At 34.3% G+C, this 21,185-nt stretch overlaps 1 protein-coding gene across 19 annotated transcripts in view; it reads left to right on the top strand.

Moving 5' to 3' along the window:
- The window catches only part of ZNF644 (zinc finger protein 644), a 104,161-nt gene that overhangs the window by 66,553 nt on the left and 16,423 nt on the right, over window positions 1-21,185 (top strand). For 11 of the 19 annotated variants that reach the window (XM_033225553.1, XM_033225543.1, XM_033225548.1 and 8 more), the window contains 3 exons: window positions 11,030-14,067; window positions 14,253-14,858; window positions 16,805-16,927. The exons of 7 other annotated variants lie outside the window; for them this stretch is intronic. In XM_033225553.1, coding sequence (XP_033081444.1) covers window positions 11,061-14,067; window positions 14,253-14,858; window positions 16,805-16,927 — 3,736 coding nt within the window. In that variant the 5' untranslated portion in view covers window positions 11,030-11,060. The remainder of the gene's footprint in view (window positions 1-11,029; window positions 14,068-14,252; window positions 14,859-16,804; window positions 16,928-21,185) is intronic. One more of the 19 variants, XM_033225554.1, reaches the window with a different exon arrangement.

Here is a 21,185-nt window from a genome sequence, read left to right as displayed (position 1 = left end):
CAGAGTTCCAGGTGCTCCCAGAAGCTTTGGCTTCATGTGTTTTGTCAGTTTTACAAAATTCTCAGCAATTATCTCAGAAGTATTGCTTCTGTCCTATATTCTGTCTTTCCTTCTGGGATTCCAACTAGATGTTGGAATGTATGTGTGATCTTTTACCATATCAGTTTCAGCTCTTACTCTTTTCTCTATTTTCCATCCTTTTGTCTCACCTTGCTTCATTCAGTATACTTTGTTTTGGCCTTTTTCTAGTTCACTAATTATCTAATTGTATCAGCTTTCTGGTTTGTTACATAGTGGCCAGAGCATATGGTCTACAGTGATTTCTGTTTCTGTTGGAAGTTTCTCAGTGGTTGTTGTAATACATTCTCAGATTTTATAAATGTTCTGTGTTTTGAAAAAAAGAATGTCTGGTTGTTGTATAGAGCTCTCCCTATATGTTTGATCAGTGGTCTACATACTTTTTTTTTCGCACACCTCTATAATTTTGGAAAACTGGTATTTTTAAGTTGGCATCTGACATTTTTCTCACAAGTGAGAATAATTACATGTTTATACAGTATATTGTATGCATAATTTACATCTCATTTCTTAAGAATCTTTGTACTGTAGATTTAATTCATTAAGGTTACAGAAAATGTCTGCCTTGTAACATTTAACAAAACCAGTCTTAACAGCTAAACCAAGGTGACCCTTTGTCAGTAAAAATGGCTTCATTTTTAAAATTCAAATAAATGTATTTTTATCACTGTTGATGACCTTTTCATTTCTGAATTTTAATTCTAAGACTGGGAATCAGGGAGAGGGATGACAGTGAGAAGTATGGAGAGAGAGACAGCCACTGGAATCTTCCCTTGAGTTGTTTTTTGATTAAGACTGTGTAGCCTTCAAATTTTCCTATTACGTGCTTTGCTGCAGTGGCCTCTGCCTAAGGAGCTCTGTATTCTCAAACCTTTTATTTGACTCCCGAAAGGTTTTTACACACTGGAGCATTTGCGCAATGCTAAGAGTCTGGGCAGCTCTTTTCTTGACCCTTGAGGTATTCAGTTAGCAAGATAAATAGAAATCTTTGCCTTTGAAACTTAGTTTTAGAGGAGGAATGCTCAAACTACAACCACAGTAAATAAATACATTGCATAGTGTGGTAGAAGGTGTTAAGTGTTATGGGAGATGGGAGAAGGTATAAACTAGTATAAGCGGATTTGAGAATGCCAGCAGTGTGGAGAAGGTAAGGGTTTTGGGGTGTCAGTTTAACTAAAGTGGTCCTGGTTGGCATCATTCAAAAGATAATGATTGAGCAAAGACTTGAACCAAGATGAGATAGTTTGCCATGAGACTATGTGGGAGAAGGAGCATTCCATCTGAGGAATAGTCAATGCTAAGGCCTTACACTAGTAGAGAACGTATTCAAGAATAGTAAAAACAAAACAACAACAAAAAAGCTAATGTGTCTACAGCAGAGTGAGTGAGTTGGGGAGAGGAGTAGGAAACGAAGTCAAAGGGTTACTAGGTAGTATCTCTCTGTAGGTCCTTACAGGTCATTATAAGGACTTTTCCTTTTTTATCTGAGAAAAACAGGGAGTCATTTTAGAGTTTTGAGGGATATTATCTGTATGGATCACTCTGATTGCTGTGTTGAGAATAGATGGTAAGTGACTAAGGATCTGTCCTTGTACTAATACCAGATTAGTCAGCTGATGAAGTCATACAGGGGAGAGGTAATAGTGGATCTGGGTATAGCAGTGATGAGAAGTGATTGGATTCTGGATATATTTTGAAGGTAATAGCGGTAGGAGTTCCTGATAGTTTAGATATGAGGTGTGAGTAAACAAGAACAGTGAAGGTTGCTCCAAGGTTATTGGCCTGAACAACTGATATAGATGAGGAAGGCTGTTAGATATGTGTTTGGGAACTTGTCTTTTGTACAGTGAGAGAAGGGTGATCTTTAAAAGGGAGATGGGTAAGCAGAACTAGAGTACTGAGAATATAACATCCAGATCAATTTTAGGGAAAGAGTACATATGGAAGTTGAGGAACTAGAAATTAATACTTTACCTGCATACTCTCTGAGAAGTCAATTCTGCTGCCCCAGCCTCCTGAGTAGCTGGGACTACAGGCGCACGCCACCACACCCGGCTAATTTTTTGTATTTTAGTAGAGACGGGGTTTCACCGTGTTGCCCAGGCTGGTCGTGAACTCCGATCTCAGGCAATCTGCTCGCCTTGGCCTCCCAAAGTGCTGGGATTACAGGTGTGAGCCATTGTGCCTGGCCCCAGCACTATTTTTTTGAAACAATAAATGAACAACAAAAAGGATTCAGGAACGGTGTTTGGTGATATAAGCAAACATTCTCCTTAGCTGCACACTGGAAATCCTATTGCTAAAAACACGCAAATTTAGCTGCTAATCAAAAATCGATACCATACATTCAACCTGACTGTCCATGTGGGATTGGTTCCATGACCCTGCAAGAATACCAAACTCCAGTGATGCTCCAGACCTTTGTATAAAATGATTTTGTATTTGCATATAATCTGTACGCATCCTCCCGTATACGTTAAACTATCAATATATTTCTTGTAATACCTAATACAGTGTAAATGCCAAATAGTTGTTATACTTTATTGGTTTCTTATTTGTATTTTTTATTCTTGTAATTTTATTTTTTATTTCTTTTGATCTGAGTTTGGTTGAATCCGAGGATTCAGAACCCACACAGAGAGCCAGCTATATTTTTGTTAAGACAATAATGTGAGAGAGAAGCACGCTAATACATTTTGTTTCAAGAAAAGCAAATTTCTTGTATTTGAATTATTACCATCCTAAATTAAGATACTTGTAGAATAGTGATTATCTTGAAATATTTTTCTAAGATCATAATAGGATTTTTTCTGGTTTCAGAAAAATAAATTGAGCAAGGATAAGAACATTAACAAGAGTTCACATTTAATACGAAACATTTCTTTGAAGTAACACTTTCAGTTTTGTCCTTTTTTTAGTTCTCAAAGATGTCATACTTTTCCATGTGAGTATATGGAATAAGTATATTCAAATATATAAATATATAAATTCAATATGTTTGAATTTGCATAGTAGAGTTTGAATGTATATAATACAGGTGAGAGGTTAAGTACTCATTATAAATTATTACAGATTTACAGAATTTTTTTTACGATTTAAATCCTTCCTTCAATAAATTGAATTATAAATAATAATTTATAATTATAATTATAATAAATATAATTTATTTATTTTTAAATAAATAATTATTTATTTAAATAATTATATTTAATAATTCAATCTTATTGAATTCAATCTTAGTGAAATAATTCAATCTTGGATGTCATATTATTCAAGTTCTGTTTCTCATTAGACTTTAATTTTATATTTTCTAAATATGAGATAAGCAAATTATGGAACTTTTATAATGACAGATTATTAAAATCTACAGAAGTTTAAGAAATCTACATGTTAAATAAAATCTGTGAACCTTTGAATTTGAAAAACTTAAATTGCTGAGGCATTAGAAGGAAACTAGTATACATTCGTTATGTTCCAAGCATCAGGCTAGACATGCTAGTAAGGTTTCTGTTGGTCATCTTTTCCCAAAAATGAAATACAGTTGACCCTTGAACAACATGAGCTTGAACTGTATGGGTCCACTTAAATGTGGATTTTTTTTTGATAAATATAATCGACTTTCTGTATCAGTGGGTTCTGCATCTGCACCCAAACCAAACGCAGATCAAAAATACAGTCTTCATGGCATGTAAAACCCACATTTAAGGAGGGCTTGCTTATCTTATCCATAGATGGTGTCAAGTGCAGGGACTTAAGTATGCATAGATTTTGGTATCCACCAGGGTTTTAGAACCAATCCGTCATGGATACTGAGGGATGACAGTAGTTTCATCTGCATTAACAATCTATTAAGGCACCAGTCATCTCTTCAGCTGTTGTAAGGAATCCCTTTAAAGCCACCATGTTTGCATTTGCAGTCATGCCACTAACTTTGATATGCATACTATAATGTGCCTTGATCCTGTGGAATATACATGGTTGGGGCAAAAGTTTCATTAACAGCACTTTGAACATTCCCAGCTTTTAAGTTCTTCAACAAATTACTAGTGTTCCCTGAATAAACATTAAGCAAATAGATATCTGACTTGGTGCTGATTCTGTACTCTAAAACCATTCTTTTGTTATTTATGTCTTGATAATTGTTGTGAAATGTATAGGTATAAATTTTTTGAATGGTGAAATTGTCTTTGCCCTTTAAAATTATTTCTATTCTGAAGCAATTTATTCCATATGCATATATATTTATCTCACTACTTTGAGTATAATTGTCTGTATTTTCATTTATATAATTACATACAGTCCCTGACTTACAATGACAGTGATTGAGTTTTGCGACGGTGCAGAAGCAATGTGCATTCAGTACAGACTGTATTTTTAATCTTATCTTTTATTTTTTATTATAAAATTTTTATAGACTGTGTCAGATTATTTTGCCCAATGGTAGGCTAATGTAAGTACATTTAAGTAGGCTAAGCTACAATGTTCAATAGTTTAGATGTATTAAATGCATTTTCAACATGACGTTTTCAATTTATCATGGGTTTATTGGGAGGTAACCCCGTTATAAGTAAAGGAGCATCTGTGTATGCTTTGTATTCGTAGGACTTTAAACACTCTCACTTTTCTTGTATTTATTAGACATGATGGTTTAGTATTTATATAATATTTCAAAACTGAACACAAACAGCGTACCCATCATAGGGTAAAGAATACCAGAAGGCTCAAAGTAAAATGACAATTTATGGCATGATACTTTCTGTGGAGGGCAAAGTTGACACACTGCCTCTGGAGTATGGGATTGACACACTTTAGCTACATTGGTTTCTTTGAAAGTTTCACAGTTAATGATTTGAACAGATAGGTTTTATAATGAACCGACCCATTTTACACAAATGTGGTCAAAATGTTTGACCAGTTACATATATATCACTCATTTCAAATGCTTAAATGCTTGAATTTGTCTTGTTGGAGCCATGTGCATATGTCATTTACGATGTAAGCTGAGACCATCACTTATTCTAATTACATAAAAGCATAAACAACACAACAGTCATTCTGTGCACTTAGCACTCTCCTTTGGTTGCAACTGTAATTTATTGCCTTGCTTCTTCCAGTTGCAAAATTCTTCATTAGGAAATTAATGTTTGATTAGTGAACATCCATTTGATTTTCTACTACTGTTGATTCTCATTGTTACATAATTTTGCCATGTCTTTAAAGTTATGTCTTTGTAGGGCCTCCCTGCCCCCCTTGCCTTCATCCACACAGTTACCTGCTTCCATTTACCATATGGGAGCTTCTTTAGATGTGTTAGATTATATTTAGTATTTACTATACTTTGCAGTAAGAATGATCTTGAGTTATTGGGTGTTTATGGTCTGGTACCTACCATCTGTCTTCTGTTAAAAGTTGAGGATGGTACATGGCATCAGGAACAAGCTATTCAACAGGTTCAATGTTAATTTGTTTACTTTATTTTTTTTATTGCAATCTATATATCAAAGTCAGTGCCTTTTTTTGTTTATGTTTTGGTGTTGCCAAGAGGAAAAAAAAAATATCTGTCTGTAACATTGAGTTTTCATGACACAGTTAGCTCTGTGGCAGTGTGTTGGTCATTTAATGCCATATTTTCACTGTTCAAGAATCAATTTATTGACAGATCATAAGTTAACTAAAGGATTATTTCAGGTAATTGTGCATTTAGAGAATACTTTTAAGGCTCAGTAGTGTAATTCTCCAGTTTTTAGCTCATTATTTCAAATAATGTTAAATGTTAATTATGTAATAACTAAATACTAAACATTTGTAGTACATATTAGAAGGGATCTTAGAAATCATCTTATTCAATCCCCAACTCCATATTCCTGTCTGTAATGTTCTTGTCAAGTAAGCAAGAACCATTCTTGCTTAATGGTAACCTTCTGAGTCATTTTATTATTTGGCTTGGTTTTAGAGTCAGTCTCATGCTGGATACCCTTATAAGTGTTCTATATTTTTTTAGTGTTCCTTCTCAATGTGACATTTAGAATAAGTTATTACCTGGATGATACACTCTGTCTTCTCTTGAATTGTGCACTAGGTAAGATTTCGGTATATATGTTTGTACATTGTGTATGGTATATATAGGTTTAAATGCTGCAATAATTTTAAATGTAGTATTTCAGTTAATTAAGATTCATTTTGTAGTTTGACACTTGTGAATGGTAGTCTCTTCTTGACCCAATCTCATACATTACTAACTGAAGTTGTCATGTGTTTGCAAGGATAATTTAAATGAACATAGAATTTGTGAAAACCTGACAGATCCTAACTATAACTCAGCTAGTGGGCAGCATTATAATTTATTTATAGCAGTGTAATATAGCAATTAATGAACTAATATACAATGAGGGCAAATTGTACTATATTTTTGCATGAAATTATACTACACAACAAAGGTTGGCATTATGTAGTTAAGTACCCACAAAATGTTAACCTACTTGCAATAAATACAATTAATAATGTACATAAAAGAATGAAATTAAGCTAATTTTCTATCACAAAAGAATTATTCATGAACAGAAAGTGGACAACATAGATTTGATGACAGAAAGGTTGTATCTAATCTGAATTACTGAGTGACCTAGGAAGCTTGCTCAGAGGGATTACAGAATAATTATGTTAATATGCAATTATCACCTCATTTCTTCTATAGTAACCTCAAGATGTAGTGTAGTGAGGGTGTTATAGCAAGTGCTGATAGTTTGCAAAAATACTAATGTTTGAGATTTCTGAGACAATAAGTCTAGCTTGAGGCATATAAGTGATGATCTGTCATCTTGAAGACAGATCTGACCTTTGTACAATTTTTTAATGCTCACAGTATATAACTAGAGGCAGTTATAGCTGTAGAACTCATTATGATTTTGCAGAAATTGAAATATATTTTATGTAGATTTAAAGTTCTATTTGCAGCTTTTTAAAAAGGTGTGTGAATTTTTTTAAAGAACATTTTAAAATTCAGTTAAAAGAAAAATTCTGTGATTATATGATTATCTGGGGAAGATTTAGTAATGGTGTCTAAACATTGTTTTAAAATCTTAATTGATATAGCTAATTCATTGAATTCATTGAATTGAAATTTAAGGAGTCCAAACATCAGTTCGTCTATCTTAATTTATTAACTTCTGTTTTTTAAACTTAATGAATAATGCCCACCTTCAAATATGTTCCTACTTTGTTATAGTAACCTAAACTGGTATTGATGTCTCTGTTATATATACATTTGACTATACAAAGGTAGTTGAAAAACTATTTGAGATGGTGTAAACTTAAGTCAGATCAAATGGTTTCTTGCCTAGATGCCTCATAACCCAACATGAATGTAGTAAAGTAATTTTTGATGGTGTTAAAATTCTGTATCCATTATTCAGTGCAACAGATTTTGATGATCCGTTGTTCTGCGTGGTATCTCAGGACAACAGCTATGAGTATTGAGTACTATTATTAAGAAGTAGTGTATTTGGAGCATTGTATAATTAGAATATATTCTAAGCATTTTAATTGTTTCTAAAATAAGTACCCACAAAATGTTAATCTACTTATAGTAAATACAGTTAATAATGTACATAAAAGAACAAAATTAAGCTAATTTTCTCTCAGTAAAGAATTACTCATGAACAAAAAGTGGACAGTATAGATATGATGACAGGAAGGTTGTATCTAATCAGAATTACCGAGTGACCTAGAAAATTTCCTTACTAAGTCAACTTTTGTAGCATATTTTCAAACTGATGCAGAAGGTAGTGTCTTTTATTTTTGAGTAGAGATAATTATTAATTTGGGGGTAAGTAAGCCATATTATATGGATGTGAAGGAAAACTTTCATTGTTAAAGTCTTCATTTTATATTTTAATATTTAATCTGATTTTTTTTGCTAGGTGTGTTTTGTAGATAAAATCATTTGTGCACATATATTTTTTCTATGTTTTTGAACAAAACAGGTTGATATCTTCAGAATGTGAACTTATGAAAAGCTCTTATAAAACCATTCTGGTAATGAGGATGCAGTCTCCAAGCTGACATGATGTTCTCATAGTTTGTCACCCTGCTGTTCAGGGGGTACCAATGAAGTTGCTTTAAATGGGAAGCGTCTGTTCCATCTCTAAACCTCTAACACCAGAACAGATGGGTGGAACATAGAACATGGAAGGTTTTACCTCTGAGGTGGTAACAGTGAAGCCACTCATTAACACTGAATTTACCACTTCGTTAGCAACATTGCTTCCTGTTGAGAAAAACTAATATAGGCTTTCAAATTGACTGAGCATGTATTTGTCCACCTCTGTGATTATAGTAAGTGGGAACGTAAAGGAAAGTAACTGTCTTTCAAGCCAGTTTTTTGTCGTTCATTTCAGATTTATGAGATTGTTGCTATTGAAGCATTTTATGTTTTCTACCTAATTTAATGAGAAATATCAGGAATGAATAATAAGTGTAGCATTAAGGCTTGCTTTTCTTTCCCTTGACATTTGCACACCCTTTCCTAACACATGTTTATGTGCTGCCCATTTTTAACTTCTGTGTGTGTGATGTAGAGACTCCTGCTGGGTGATGCATTAGCACCATTTTGGAGTGATATCATTGAATGTGATCTTATTGGAAGTCTATTTTTATTACCACAGAAGTTTGCCAATCTCAAAACAGAATTCTAAAACCTATGAGGGGTGGAAAAGATAATTGTTGGTATAAATAACAATGTCAAAGATACTGGTAATAGATATTTGTTGTATTAAATAACATTTTATGGAAAGAATAAGATCAGATTATAAATGCTTGTTCTAAGTTATAAAATACAAAAAAGGTAAGAACAATTTTATTATTCTTGAATTAGATTTAATGTTTTACAAAGCATGAAATTGGTACCCTTAAAGGATAGTAAAAATATTGAACTTTATTGAACATGTTTTGATTTCTAAATGTTAGATTGTGAGGTCATGTTGCCCTAAAATAGTATTACTTGTTGTGCAAATTAAAAATACTACCAAAGAAAAATATACAGGCTTCGTTCTTTATCTGAGAGCAGGAACCTAACTTGTCTTGTTTACTGTTATTTCTGGAATACGGGATCAGTGCATGGCACAACTAAGTGCTTAGTAAATATTTGGAGAATGACTGCAAAAAAGGAGAAGAAATATGGAAGCTTATGCCAGTACTTCAGTTAGTTAATACCTGGGGTTGCCAAATAGCAGGTTCTTTAAATTGTACATGAGAATTATTGGATATTTTGAGGACCTTAATTACTGCGTTAGTAAATCAGAACCTGATGGAACTTGTATTAGAATGGGGTATCCAAATTTCATAGGAGCAAAACTTTTTCTTCTTACACTTTAGGAAATTGTACTTTGATTTTGAAATTGTGTTTTTATTAATCCAATACTTACTCAGTCTTTTATTCAACAAATATTGCCTGAGCACCTATGCCAAGTGATGTACTAGGTTCTAGAGATATGATAGTGACTAGATTACATTCCCAGTCCTCTAAGAGCTGACATTCTTTGAAGAAGGCAGATACTTCCAATGTGGCCATTTCTAAGAGCAGGAAAAGAACAGGTTGCAAGGGAACTTTTCATAGTGAGGGTAGTCATTACGTAAAGTCATCGTATGAATGGACCCCAAACATTCAGAAATACTGTTTCCTTTAAAAATATTGTACTTTTGCCGGGCGCGGTGGCTCAAGCCTGTAATCCCAGCACTTTGGGAGGCCGAGACGGGCAGATCACGGGGTCAGGAGATCAAGACCATCCTGGCTAACACGGTGAAACCCTGTCTCTACTAAAAAATACACACAGAAAAAACTAGCCGGGCGAGGTGGGGGGGCGCCTGTAGTCCCAGCTACTCGGGAGGCTGAGGCAGGAGAATGGCGTGAACCCGGGAGGCGGAGCTTGCAGTGAGCTGAGATCCGGCCACTGCACTCCAGCCTGGGTGACAGAGCTAGACTCCGTCTCAAAAAAAAAAAAAAATTGTACTTTTTTCTCATAATGATTAAATATCTTATCAAAAATGCCTAGAAAAGTTTTATCTACATTTTATATGAAATAAATTTAAAACATATGTTTATGCTATTTTATTGTAAAATGTGTTAGGCTGTTGCACTAGACCACCAGATCAAAAATGGGATAACTGCTTTTAAAGAATGCATGGAATTTGGGGCCCCACATATGAAAGTTTGACATGAAACTTCATTAATTTTAACATTATTGAAGTTGAAATTCACTTTACTAAAATTTAGTTAACTGTAGTAAAGTTAAAATTATAGTTAAGGTTAATTTGAATAAGGAATGAACGAAACTATGAATAAAGCATTTTAACAATTGAAGTATTGTTTCATACATAAAACATTGATGTTGATAGCAAATATATTCATTCAAATAAAGTTTTTTACTGAATGGCGTTTTGTTACCTTCCTTCAGGAATGAACTTAGAAGTGACAAATCTTTTATTTCTCTGCAGTATTTGATAATTTATATTATTATCTCGAATAGAGTGACTGCCTCTGATAAACCTACTCAAGTGAAAGAATTTTCTTTGTATTAGCAATCTCTACATGAGGTTTAAAATTTTTTCAGTCTGTAGCATATTTACATTGTTTTTGTGTCTGTGTGTATATGTGTATCTGTGTGTATGCTGCTTTTCCCTAGTATGTTTGTGTATGTTGCTTTTCTCTAGCCATTTTGTATATATGACATATTGGATTGTTGTTGTTGCTTAGCATGAAGAACAATATTAACCTTTGAGGTGCTTTTTAAATATTTCAATATGTTTGTGTTCTTTCATTCTTGGAAAATTATTAGAATGTCAATATAAAGAGTAGAAAATTAAACTAATAAAAATATGTACTTTCAACTCTCCATACATTCTAATAGTATTTTTTCTTTCATGCAAATCTAAATTTTTTTTTTCCATTTTCTAGACTAAATGTGTTAAATGGGCTTGCCAACAATATGGATGATTTGAAGATAAACACCGATATTACTGGTGCTAAAGAAGAACTCCTAGATGACAACAATTTTATCTCAGACAAGGAGAGCGGAGTTCATAAACCAAAAGATTGTCAAACATCATTTCAGAAAAATAATACATTGACTCTGCCTGAAGAACTGTCAAAGGACAAATCTGAAAACGCCTTAAGCGGAGGCCAGTCTAGTCTATTTATACATGCTGGTGCTCCTACTGTTTCTAGTGAAAACTTTATCTTGCCTAAAGGAGCTGCTGTTAATGGACCAGTTTCACACTCCTCCTTAACTAAGACTTCCAGTATGAATAAAGGCAGTGTTTCATTAACCACTGGACAGCCTGTGGATCAGCCAACAACAGAATCTTGTTCAGCTTTGAAGGTAGCAGCTGATCTTCAGCTGTCTACACCACAGAAAGCAAGTCAGCACCAAGTTTTATTTTTGTTATCAGATGTAGCACATGCTAAGAATCCCACCCATTCCAATAAAAAACTACCTACCTCTGCTTCAGTTGGTTGTGACATTCAGAATTCAGTAGGGAGTAATATAAAGTCAGATGGCACTTTAATAAATCAAGTAGAGGTGGGTGAGGATGGTGAGGATTTATTGGTAAAAGATGATTGTGTCAATACAGTAACAGGAATTTCCTCAGGTGCAGATGGATTTAGGTCAGAAAATGATACAAACTGGGATCCCCAAAAAGAGTTCATTCAGTTTCTTATGACTAATGAGGAAAAAGTAGACAAAGCTCCACCTCATTCTAAAGTAGGTCTAGAAAAAAAAAGAAAGCGAAAAATGGATGTAAGCAAGATAACTCGTTATACTGAGGATTGCTTTAGTGATTCTAATTGTGTACCCAATAAATCAAAAATGCAAGAAGTAGACTTTCTAGAACAAAATGAAGAGCTACAAGCAGTAGACCCACAGAAATATGCGTTATCAAAAGTGAAGCCTGAATCGAATGATGAAGACTTAGAATCTGTGGATGCCTTCCAACATCTAATTTATAACCCAGATAAGTGTGGGGAAGAGAGTTCACCTGTTCATACTAGCACTTTTCTTTCAAATACCTTAAAAAAGAAATGTGAAGAGAGTGATTCTGAGTCACCTGCTACTTTCAGTACCGAAGAGCCATCATTCTACCCCTGTACAAAGTGCAATGTGAATTTTAGGGAGAAGAAGCACCTCCACAGGCATATGATGTATCATTTAGATGGGAATAGTCACTTTCGCCATCTTAATGTCCCAAGGCCATATGCTTGTAGAGAATGTGGACGGACATTTCGAGATCGCAATTCACTTCTAAAACATATGATTATTCACCAGGAGAGAAGACAGAAGTTGATGGAGGAAATTCGTGAATTGAAAGAACTTCAGGATGAAGGAAGAAGCGCACGATTACAGTGTCCTCAGTGTGTGTTTGGTACCAATTGCCCTAAAACATTTGTGCAACATGCTAAAACCCATGAAAAAGATAAAAGGTACTACTGCTGTGAAGAGTGTAACTTCATGGCAGTGACAGAAAATGAATTAGAATGCCATCGAGGCATTGCACATGGGGCAGTGGTAAAATGCCCATTGGTCACTTCTGATATAGCCCAGAGAAAAACACAAAAAAAGACTTTCATGAAAGACTCTGTAGTAGGATCATCCAAAAAATCAGCTACCTACGTATGTAAGATGTGTCCTTTTACTACTTCAGCCAAAAGTGTTTTAAAAAAGCACATGGAGTACTTGCATTCATCATCATGTGTTGATTCATTTGGTAGTCCTCTTGGACTTGATAAAAGAAAAAATGACATCCTTGAAGAACCTGTAGATAGTGATAGCACTAAACCATTAACTAAACAACAGTCAACCACGTTTCCAAAGAACTCTGCTTTAAAACAAGATGTGAAGCGAACATTTGGATCAACCTCACAATCAAGTAGTTTTTCAAAAATCCATAAGCGGCCACACAGAGTACAGAAAGCTCGGAAAAGCATTGCCCAATCAGGTGTAAACACTTGCAATCAAAACAGCTCTCCTCATAAGAATGTTACAATTAAAAGCAGCATTGACCAAAAACCTAAGTATTTTCATCAAACAGCAAAAGAAAAGTCTAATGCCAAGGCAAATAGCAACTATTTGTATAGACACAAATATGAAAACTATAGGATGATCAAAAAATCCGGTGAATCATATCCTGTGCATTTCAAAAAAGAAGAAGCTAGTTCATTAAATTCTTTACACCTGTTTTCATCATCAGGTAATTCTCACAACAGTTTTATTTCAGACCCTCATAAGCCTGACACCAAAAGACCTGAAAGCTTCAAAGATCACAGACGTGTAGCTGTGAAGAGAGTAGTTAAGGAATCTAAGAAGGAAAGTTCTGTTGGAGGGGAAGACTTGGATAGCTATCCAGATTTTTTGCATAAAATGACTGTTGTCGTTTTGCAAAAACTTAATTCTGCTGAAAAGAAAGATAGTTATGAAACAGAAGATGAAAGTTCCTGGGATAATGTTGAGTTAGGAGACTACACTACACAGGCCATAGAAGATGAAACCTATAGTGATATTAATCAAGAACATGTAAATTTATTCCCTTTATTTAAGAGCAAAGTGGAAGGTCAGGAGCCTGGAGAAAATGCTACTCTTAGTTATGACCAAAATGATGGCTTTTATTTTGAATACTATGAAGATGCTGGAAGTAACAACTTTTTGCATGAGATACATGATCCTCAGCATTTAGAAACTGCAGATGCTTCATTGTCAAAGCATAGTTCTGTTTTTCATTGGACTGATTTGTCTCTTGAGAAGAAATCGTGTCCTTACTGCCCAGCAACATTTGAAACAGGTGTTGGGTTATCAAATCATGTCCGGGGGCATCTTCACAGAGCAGGATTAAGCTATGAAGCCCGTCATGTTGTATCACCAGAACAAATAGCCACAAGTGACAAAATGCAGCATTTCAAAAGAACTGGCACTGGAACACCCGTTAAACGAGTTAGAAAAGGTAAGTTCTCCATGGGAATAATTTGGGCTAACAGGTCTGTGTTCTAATTCTGAGGATTTAAAAGTTTTGTTTGAATTTGGTCTCCATTAGAATCATATAATTTTATGTTTCAGAATTAACTCATTTTAGGGTGGTCAGTTTATATAAGAAAGTCTGATATTACTCTTAAAAATTTTTTTTTTTAGCTATAGAGAAGTCTGAAACCACTTCTGAACACACTTGTCAACTCTGTGGTGGTTGGTTTGATACTAAAATTGGATTATCAAATCATGTTAGAGGCCACTTGAAAAGACTTGGAAAGACCAAATGGGATGCTCACAAATCTCCAATCTGTGTTCTGAATGAGATGATGCAAAATGAAGAAAAATATGAAAAAATCTTAAAGGCATTGAACAGTCGTCGTATTATTCCCAGACCATTTGTAGCTCAAAAACTTGCATCAAATGATGACTTTATATCTCAAAATGTTATACCTCTTGAAGCATACCGTAATGGCCTAAAGACTGAAGCTCTGTCAGTGTCTGCATCAGAAGAAGAAGGGCTGAATTTCTTAAATGAATATGATGAAACAAAACCAGAACTACACAGTGGAAAAAAGAATCAGTCTCTTACACTCATAGAACTTCTTAAAAATAAAAGGATGGGAGAAGAAAGGAATTCTGCTATTTCTCCGCAAAAGATCCATAATCAGACAGCAAGAAAGAGATTCGTTCAGAAATGTGTTCTTCCATTAAATGAGGATAGTCCGTTGATGTATCAGCCACAAAAAATGGACTTGACTATGCACTCAGGTAAGAGGACATTTATGACTATCCTATACGCAATTTAAATGCAGTTCAATTATGCCTTCTTTAATGGAATCTATGTGGAAAATACTTTCTCACAGTCTTCTTGTTTAAGCTGCCTTTTTTTTTTTACAGAGCACAGATTGGTTATTCTACTGTCATTTCTGTGTAACTCATCAATTGATGCTCATTAGCACTGAGTTCTCTGTGCCTCTTTTCTTGGTCTGAATGTAAGGTGAGAACAAAAGCAGAAGAAAACCACACACACACAAAAAAACAACAAACAAAAAACTGATCTGTGAAAATAAAACTTGCTGTGGCTGGAGGATGGTTGTGGATGATGTTCAAAAGCATAGCATTATTGAAAAGGCATACCTCTGTCATATTTTTGCGAATTCTCCAAGGTGATCATGTTTTCAAGATTTAGCTGTTGGGTTTTCCACTGCGTAGGTAAAACAAAAAAGACTCTTAAAGCTGAATGGTTTGGTGTCTTTGTGATTAACCCAAGGAAACATCTCCCTCTCCAATTCCTCATTGTATTGTGGGATAGTTTGGTTTTGGAGAACAGGTGTGAACATAAAACATATTTGTTTGGGGTTTTAGGTTTTAAGATAGTGCTGTAATGGAACAGAACAGATGATTTAGCTTAGTGCTTGTGCACCAATAGTTTTTCCTTTTGAAAGGAATATTTTGTATGTATTGGCAAATAATGTGGCAGATAAAGTAGCCAAACTTTATTCAGTATTGCCAAGTCTGGTTTATACTTTTAGACTAGAAAAATTTTAAGTGTCTTTTCTATATTTCTTTTTGAAGGTTAATAATGTTGAAGGTTTATGTAAATGGTCTCATGATTAGAGCTGTAAGTTGAATGTGCCAGAGGTAATAGTTAATGGATTAATAACGAGTAACATTACTGTAAAGTAATGTTGTTTATTTGCTTTGGGGCAGACATTGCAATATCCCAAATAGTTGTAATGCAATTTTGATTTAAGGAAAGATGACTTTGTGTTGTAAGTGGTCTGGAAAACGATTTATCTTGTATGAGCTTCTGTTTAATATGGCTTTTTCTTTCTAATAAAGAGTCTCTGAAAGTCAATAGCTTTCAATATTTTTTCAGAAGGATAAAATGCAAGCAAGATGTGTTAGCTGTGTTGACCAAGGGGTAGTATACTTCAGAGATGGAAAACATATTTGTGGCTATCACAGTAATGCTGAAGAAACCGATTGAAATGTGTTGGGGGATTGAGGATTGTCTGAGAAGTTAGGAGTTTCTTATTGTTTGAACATGTTTTTTCTGTGATGACTAAGATGTTAGCTTGTTGATCATTTATTTAGCACAAAGATTTTAGCAAAAAACTTTAAACCATTGGCTTTCATTATTGATTGCGCATTCAGAGTAATGAACATAAAATACCCTGAATAAAATGTTGTGTCTAACAGCTGTTCAGTGGTGTGTTTTACCACCTTTTCTCCCAGCCTTCATCAGAAAGCCTAATTTAGTATTGAGACTTTTACGGTTTTGTGGGTAAAACACTTTAATTACCACTTTGTCAACTAGACTTTTTAATTCTTTTTATTGGTAATGTTGTAAGCTTTGAAACTTCTTAGCAGAACCGTGGTGTTCAAATCACAGGATTGTATTTTAGTAGGTTTAAGAAATAATCTGCGTAACACAGAAATCTGCAAGAAAGTGATAATAGGTGTTATATCCAGAGGAGCTCAAAGGTTCAAGTCACTCCTCTTCTACGTTTCCAAAGAGCATGAGTTGGCTCTAAATACTAACTACAAACTAATAACAGTTAACTTAATTTCCCCTCCTTATTTTAAGTTAACCTATTTCATTGAACGTTTTGAAAACCATCTTTATTGTGGTGATTTTCTACACTCTTTAAGCTAAGAAAATTTCACTTTTTGAAGTGAGAACTGGATTATAGTTTTCTTTTGAATGATAGGTATGCCTGTGAAGCTTAGAACATGTGTGCATTGCAATACGACGTTTACAAGTGCTGTTAGCCTGTCCAACCACTTACGCGCTTATGCACGAAAGAAGAGTGCTGGACTTTTGACTGGTACAGGTATGTTTGAACAGATATCACAGCAAGTCTGTTTGATACAATACACTTTTTTTTCCCCACCAGACTGGTGTTAATTCAGATCCATATTTATAGCTTTCTTTGGTAAGCTGCAGTTGAGCCTGAATACACATTAAATTTCAGCAGCTTGTAAACTGTTAGATATAATTCTAAGCAAGTTAATCTTTTTCTTTTGGCTCTTATTGACTTAATTTGGGGAAAAAAAAATTAACCCAAGAGGTGTGGAACTTTTGAGTCTACCTTAATCCCATTTCTTTTTTAGAATACTATTTTTGATTTTTAAATTTATTTTAGATTCCAGTAAAACACCTCTCTTTATAGTTCTAGTCAGGCACAGTGGTGTGCCCCTATAGTCCCAGCTACTCATGAGGCTGGCAGGAGGATCACTTGAGCTCAAGAGTTAGAGGCTATAATGTGCAATGATTGTGCCTGTGAATAGTCACTGCACTCCAGCCTCGGCAACATAGCATAAAAATATTGTAGTTCTAGCTTTGGGAAATCTTTTTAGCAAAGGGATATTTCAAAATGTAGACTTGATTAGTGAACTAGACAAACTAATGAATTTTCATTAGTCTATAGATTAGATCTTTGAAGGGGTGAGCCTTAATAATGACTTGTGTTGAGAAGTGAATAGATTTTTCTTTTAATACTTCTTAAATATATTAAGGATTAATAAATTTAGCTATACACATAAGTGTTAACATGCACATTTCTGTGTTATTTTTGGTTGGTTAGCCCAACCTTGCAGATACCTCTTAATACTGCTCATCTGTGAAAATTTGATTAGCTTACTTCTATGTAATACACTTCTTATAACCTACAAAATGCTTTGCACTTTCATTTGTAGTCTTTTAAGCTACCCTGCTTCAGCAAATCTCATTTCCCTCACATCTTAAAATATACCCTCTTTTTGACATAGATCTACATAAGTTCTTTTGCCTAAAATTCTTTCCAATCTTTTTATTTCTCTTGCTCTTTTTTAGATCACTGCCTCCTGCTTTCTTCTAGTTGTTTGCCCAGCTTTTTTGTTCTTCCTCGTGTCCTATAACTTACATCCAATATGTTCTTGCTTTCAAAAAACCACTTATATTTATACTAGTGTCTTCTGCTTCTTTGCATTCTTCCTTAACTTGATATACAAATGACCAGGGATGAATGTTGACAGTTTATATTAAAAAGAGAGGAGCGGGGTGAGTTTCAGTCTACTGGATTAGGCCTCCTACTCTGAGATTATAATTTTTATATACCTTTGTCACCTTTATCAGGCTTGGCAAGTGATTGCAGACATTAGAGGTGGGGGACAATGAAAATAAGACACTGTACAAGTGGGAAATCATTAGTTACCATACTTGCTAACCTTTATTGAACATTTACTGTGTGTCAGGCACTATGCCATGCAATTTACATGCATAACATTTAATCTTCACAACAACCATACAAGTTGTAGGTACTGGAATTCTCTTGCATTTTATAGGAAACTAGGACTTAGAGAACTTAATTTGCTCAAACTTATACAGTTAATAAGTAGCAAGGTTGTAATTCAGATCAAGGCTATCTTACCTAATCTTTGTTTTTAATCACTGTTTTCTACCTTATACAGGCGGCCTATTTTTGAATTTCTTATTTTTAAAATAAGAAATTGAAATAAAAATAAGCAATTGAAAATTCTAAAATGACGGTGGGTGGGTGGGTTTGTTTGTTTGTTTGTTTATTTATTTAGAGATGGAGTCTCACTCTGTCACCCAAGCTGGAGTGCAGTGGCGCGATCTTGGCTCACTGCAACCTCCACCTCCCTGGTTCAAGCAATTCCCCTGCCTCAGCCTCCCTAGTAGCTGGGATTACAGGTTCATGCCATCATGCCCGGCTAATTTTTTTGTATTTTTAGTAGAGATGGGGTTTCACCATGTTGGACAGGCTGGTCTCGAACTCCTGACCTCAGGCAGTCTGCCAGCCTCAGCCTCCCAAAGTGCTGGGATTATAGGCGTGAGCCACCGTACCCGGCCTGAAGGTGGGTTTAAAATGGGGAGTACTCTGGTGAAGATTGAATACATAAGAGTCTAATTAAAAAGAGCAGAGATCCAAGAAGTGCTTAGGCCTAGATTAGACTTTGGAGGACTTCATGTTCCATTCTGATTATTCAAGCAGATTATGCAGATATCCAATAAGGCAAGATATCTCCAGTCCAGATTTTATTATTCCGTTAAAAAAATGCTTTTACTTCATCTGAAAATTCTGCAGAACACAGGATTAATTACCTAGAAATAACTGGTAGTAAATTTCCATTTACCAAGAATGCATTTATGAAGATTATCTAAAAAAATTTTAATTGTCAGAGAGAAAAGTAATGTAGGATGACTGAGAATATATTTAGGTCCTGAAGAATAAAAGAGGGTGTTATTTTAAAAATATGATTAAGTACTAGCCAAAATATTAGAAGTAGTAGGAAATAGAAAGCGTGTGTTTGGCAGTCCTAGGCAGAGAAAAGGAAAATGAGAAACTGAAGAAAGCCTAGGGTCATATTTTCCACACCCAGTAGCCACTTTTGACAAACTTTAAAAACTAATGCTTCTTTTTCTTGGAAATTCTGAAACATTTTTCCCTCATTAAAAAAAATCTTTATTGGTAGAGCTATACAGATGTCTTTGCTGCTTATTCATGCCAACTAAAAAGTTTTTATCAAGCTTTATTAACTTTTTTATTTTCCAAATAGAGAATTCTGTATTATATTTGCAAACTCCACATACCTATTAATCCCCGTACCAGTATCACTATTATAAAGCAGTAGTCCTAATAACCTATGGCCCTAGAAGGTTCCACTCGGTTATTATAAGTGATTCATTAATTCATATGAGTAACAGGCATCATTTTTCAAGAATACATGATCTTTTAATGAATAAAATGCAAATTCATTTTTATAAAATCTTACCTTAGTATATCACAAAATTGGAACAATGTAAAGGGAAAATAGGTAGGAATAAAGCCTTCCTAACCATGTCCAGTATGTGTATTTCTAGTTTAAGCAGTCTTAATTCATGTGGATTTTAAGTTGTGTGGCACTCTTGAATACAAAGCTTAGATACCCCCAGACTAAATGGTAAAGGCCTGCTTTTGGTTACCTGTAATAGAATAAACTTTCAAGCCTTCTTAGAAGCCACCAGCTCCTGGTCTCTTCTGTGGGAACTGGTGACCTTTTGAGGGAAGAAAAATATATCTTCTAACTTATAATCTCTTCAAATATCCTGAATACGCTTAAAAGGATACCCCTCTTCTTCCCAAAAGACCTGTTTACTGGTGACTTAAATACTTCTAATGTGATGGTTCTCAGTCTTTATTGGGGTCTCCAACATCTTTGAGAATTTCATGAAAGCTATGGGCCCCATCCCAGAAACATGCATTTACTCATTCTCAGATAAAAAATTTTCTGCGTATAGCCTTTGCATATCTCCTGAAGGCTATCATCAATTTGTCTGGTGGCAAATTGAGAAAGGAGAAATGCCAGAATAAAAGGAAAGTAGAAACAGAACTAGGAATCAGAAGCCCTAAGAAGTTCTTTTTTGTTTTTTTTATAAGAGCAGAAGATGCTTAAAATGTAAGAATTGCATAATAACAAAACTAATTCTGGGATCATAAATATAAATTAAAATACATCTTCCCTAATATTTATAAAAGGAACCGATGGAGGAAATAGAAAAGGTTTAGAATTGAAGATTTGGAAGAGGTAGGCAGACTTAGGACAGTTAAATTGTCATAAAAGAATAATTTCACAGATCAAAGTTTTGCCCAGAACTGTCTCAGTTTATCTTCTGTTGGGTAGGTTCAAATAATAATTTTTATGTGTCTTTACTTGTAGATAATTTATGAAGCTGTTTTACTTCCTTTCCCCGATCACTCTTTATCAAAATAGACTAGAATCAAAGGGTTTATTTTATATCCTATATCATAAATTTAAGGCAGACTTCTTACCCAAGAGTTTATTCCAGTTATTTATAGAATGCAGTAATGGTAGGGTTATTTTTTTTTTGAGATTTTGTTCTCTTTAATGTCTTACATGCTCATACAAATTATTTCTGGTTAATTTTCTAAACAGTTTAATAACACTATATAGTTTTCATTAAATATTGAAATTTTATAATGTAGCTTATATTAATTACTTCTGGACTTTTTATTTTACTGATTAGCTTTTTTGTGCCTAATGTTTTAATTAAATGATGTATTTTTATGCTGGCAATATTAAGAACAT

Source organism: Trachypithecus francoisi, unplaced genomic scaffold (genome assembly GCF_009764315.1).
Source record: "Trachypithecus francoisi isolate TF-2019V2 unplaced genomic scaffold, Tfra_2.0 Lachesis_group12, whole genome shotgun sequence".
Lineage (NCBI taxonomy): Eukaryota > Metazoa > Chordata > Mammalia > Primates > Cercopithecidae > Trachypithecus > Trachypithecus francoisi.
Note: the sequence above shows the minus strand (reverse complement) of the source record. Positions and strands in the feature narration are given on the sequence as shown.